Source organism: Limulus polyphemus, unplaced genomic scaffold, assembly GCF_000517525.1.
Source record: "Limulus polyphemus unplaced genomic scaffold, Limulus_polyphemus-2.1.2 Scaffold1498, whole genome shotgun sequence".
Classification (NCBI taxonomy): domain Eukaryota; kingdom Metazoa; phylum Arthropoda; class Merostomata; order Xiphosura; family Limulidae; genus Limulus; species Limulus polyphemus.
The window spans coordinates 121,193-125,162 of NW_013667108.1; the positions used below are offsets into that span (position 1 = coordinate 121,193).

The following is a 3,970-nucleotide window of genomic DNA, read 5'->3' on the forward strand; positions in this document are numbered from 1 at the left end:
TAGCCCCCCCCCCCCTGTGGGTCAGCGGTAAGTTTACAAAATTACCATGCTAAAATCTGGGTTTCAGTTCTCTGCAGTGGACACAACAGATAGCCCAATATGGTTATTCACTAAAAACAAATGATCTTGTCAGTTACAAAATACATACCTTGCAATGATTTATTTATTGTGAAATAATGGTAACTTTTATGAGTAACATTATCATAGAAACGTTTGTTGTGGCTGACATAAAGCATTAATTTACCAAAATTGTTAACAATCATGAAATTGTAAATGAAAGACTCTTTATTTTTGCTCTACAGGAAATCAATTTGACCTGAAAATACCACTGTAGTGTGTAAGAACTTCATATGTTATTCTCCTGTAGTATATATTTCATAACTAAAAAATTTTAAGTTCTGATTTGAAATGTACATCCTAAATCATGTGCTGAATTCAGCCTGAGGGGTAACTTTTTGCAATCTGTTTGACCAAGGAACTTATCTACTACTATTTCATGGGATAGTTGTGTATAAAAGTGTACCTTGCGACACAGTATTTGAAACAGAGATTGCTCAGCTATAGTACAAATAAACATAATACTTTACTTAGAGCAAAAATGAAATGAGTGATTGAAATACTGATCATCTGTAGTAGTAGTAGAACATTGATTTGGAAAGTAAGGAGAATTAAAGGAAAGTGAAATAAATTAAGTCTAGATTTAACTTGATTGTAAAATATGGTTGATCGGCAGATAGGAAAGAGTATAGTAAAACAAGGACTGGACTTTTTCAGTGAGTCTTGGCACTCAAACATGAAACAAACTGTCATCCTCCAAAGATGGAATGAGTTTAATATGAAAGTGCCAAACACCAAATTCACCAAACACATTCTTTCTATATAGCTGGCCATTTAAAAACCAGGCACTGTAATGAGGAAATATCTCTGATCCATCTGACATCCCTCCAAACACAAGGTCAGGTAGAGCACAGTGTAACTATTTCACAAAATAATCGGTGAGTTCCTTCACCCATCAGGTAACATCTCAAGTCAAATTTAGTACATTATCTCAACCAGATTTAGGATATCCCATATCAAAAAGATAATAATTTTGTAAATGTAAAATATACACTAGAGAAGAGTTAGATATGTTGTATTTGAATATTACACTGTTTTGTATATTACATAAAAGTTAAATTTTTTGTCTTTTCTATAAAGAGAACTAGAAACAATTTATACATGTAATGACCTTAAGAGTAGATGTTTCCTTTTATTCAACAAATGTTTTACTTTTTTATATAATTTATAATCTTGTATAATTGAAATAATCATTATGTGTGATTGTTTATATTCTGTTAAACTGAACCTTCCTTTTGATTTATATAGAAAGGATACTATTGATTATGGTAATCTGAGGGGTTCTATACAACTGGCATGCACTTCTCTATCTTTGAAAGCTGTCGATGGTAAGCTTCATTCTTGATAGTACTGATTGTTTTCTACAGAATATGTTGAAAATTGTGTTACTTAAACTTATATTACTAAAGTTATAATTAGTGATAGCTGATAAAAGCTGAAAGCGTAAAAGTACTTCTAGTACAAAAAATACTAAGTAACTTTAATGTTTGTTATTTATAAAGAGTTCAAACTTCTTTCATTGTGAATGTGTGATATTTGCTCTGAATTTACTATTGTTAATATTAACCCAATATCTTGCAGGGAACAAAAAGTGAAAAAGAAAGCATTAAAACTGTATACCCTATTGTGTTTTAAAAAGAAAGGATGCCAGTTTAGATAAAAAGAAAAGATTATAATAAAAATACTAAAAAACATTGTGGTTAGAATCATAAATTTAATATTGTGACAGAGCTATGGTTATAAAATACAAAACCTTTTTTTTTTCATATTTTATAACCCTTTTGTAAGCAGATACATTTATACAGTTACTGTCTTCTTGTCTGACACACAAGCAGCATGCATGAAGTCTTCTGGCCCGGCATGGCCAGGTGGTTAGGGCACTGAACTCGCAATCTGAGGGTCACGGGTTCGAATCCCCGTCCCACCAAACATGCTCGCCTTTTCAACTGTGGGGTAATTATAATGTGACGGTCAATCCCACTATTCGTTGATAAAAAAGTAGCTCAAGAGTTGGCGGTGGGTGGTGATGACTAGCTGCCTTCCCTCTAGTCTTACACTGCTAAATTAGGATGGCTAGTGCAGATAGCCCTTGTGTAGCTTTGCGCAAAATTACAAACAAACAAATGAAGTCTTCAGCCAAATAAAGAATAAGGTCATGGAGTTTGAAAAATATTGAAGTGAACATAACAGAATTTTGCCAACGTCTAGCTAGTGTATTATAACCATTGTTTTACTCTTTATACAGGAAGAACCTATTAAAACTAAGTAGTATACAACATGCCATGGTAACAATATTGTACCTTTGTAAAAATAATACATCATAGAAATTTTACTTTATCGTAGCATAATGTTGGTCAACATGGTAGTTTTGAAGGTAAAAATATATTTCATACAGATGTTACTGTTAATCTGAACTTCTTAAAGTACTCAAAAACCTCAGGCACCACAAGTTGATAGTATTTTTTCATAAGTTTTTATCTAATTTTTTTCAAAAACAATTTTAGCATTTAAAAAAATTCAATCAGGATGTGAGATGGAATAAATTCTGTTTCTATAAAATATACAATATGAATATATTAGCTTATGATAAATGCTGAATGATTTTAAAATTTATGAAAACAAAAGTAATAACTTCTTAAAAAAAGAGTAATTGTCATTATTTTTTCATCATCTGCCTATAGAAACAAAATAGTATTCATTAACTGCTATCATCCAATAGATGAAAATAAATTTTTTAAGAAATGAAATTTTCACTTTTCAGTATTCAGAAGGATTTACTAGCATGACAAATTCTTGCATACATATGAATAATTTTGTAAACATGGCCCCACTTCTGCAGAAGTTTAAAGCATAAAATGTCATACAAAGAAAATTTGTTTTATCAGATATTTTTAAAAACAAGAAAATATGTAAATTATCTAATAGTCATTGTAAAATTTTGTCTTTGTTATGGAAAAAGTAATGATTTTAAATTTCACTGTTAATATATTACAAATGCATGTAACTTTTATGGACAGCATGTTCTGTTTCGCTTTGTTAAAAATCTATTGATTAAAGCTATATTTTAAAATACTTCTTCATATGTTTTAAGGAAACTTAATGTATTAAATATTTATATTTTGCCTTAGTGCTGTTATAGTGGCTTTGAATAATGTGCCATAGCTATACTGTAAACGTTGACACTATGTGGACTAGTCATTTGGAGTTTTACTTAATCCAGTTAAAAATAGATTTATTTAAAATCCAGCTTTACAGTCATGAGTGGAGTACACAAGCCACTAATTCGAGGAAGTTTACAGTTAGAAGGCAGAATTAATTCGGTGACTGAGATTCAAAATACAAACAACACTTTAATGCAATATATTAAGATACTTGGCTACATCAAAATTACCAAAGGTACCTTGAAAAGTTTCCGTGTTAAAACTATTAAATTCTTCAACCGGAGCAGGTAATTGTTCTTCAATTAAACTTTTTATAACATCCATTAAATTACTTAATACTACCGGTATGTTATCAACTAACACATTGATTGAAATCTGCTCAGACGTAACTTTTGTTAATTCATTAATATTAATCACTGTAAATCCAACTTCTAGCTACGTTATTTGACTGAGAGAAATGGTAATTGTTATTTACAAGGAGCTTGAGTGGGAAATATTGATATCTTGCAGCAAAGACATTCTCACCATTGTTCTGGGATCAGGCAGCATCAGTTTTATTCAACCAGTAGCAGGTCATTCGGCTTCTTGATATTAGGTCATCAAGAAATTAATGTCGCTTAGATGAAAAAAACCCAAACAACTTATATATCAAAACATAACATTTATTAAATGAAATAGTCTTCATTCTTATC

At 30.5% G+C, this 3,970-nt stretch overlaps 1 protein-coding gene across 1 annotated transcript in view; it reads left to right on the plus strand.

Annotated features, from left to right (window-relative positions):
• LOC106463845 (dynein heavy chain 1, axonemal-like) overlaps window positions 1-3,970 on the plus strand; it is a 233,622-nt gene that overhangs the window by 96,954 nt on the left and 132,698 nt on the right. The window contains 1 exon segment of the mRNA XM_022391464.1: window positions 1,366-1,445. Coding sequence (XP_022247172.1) covers window positions 1,366-1,445 — 80 coding nt within the window.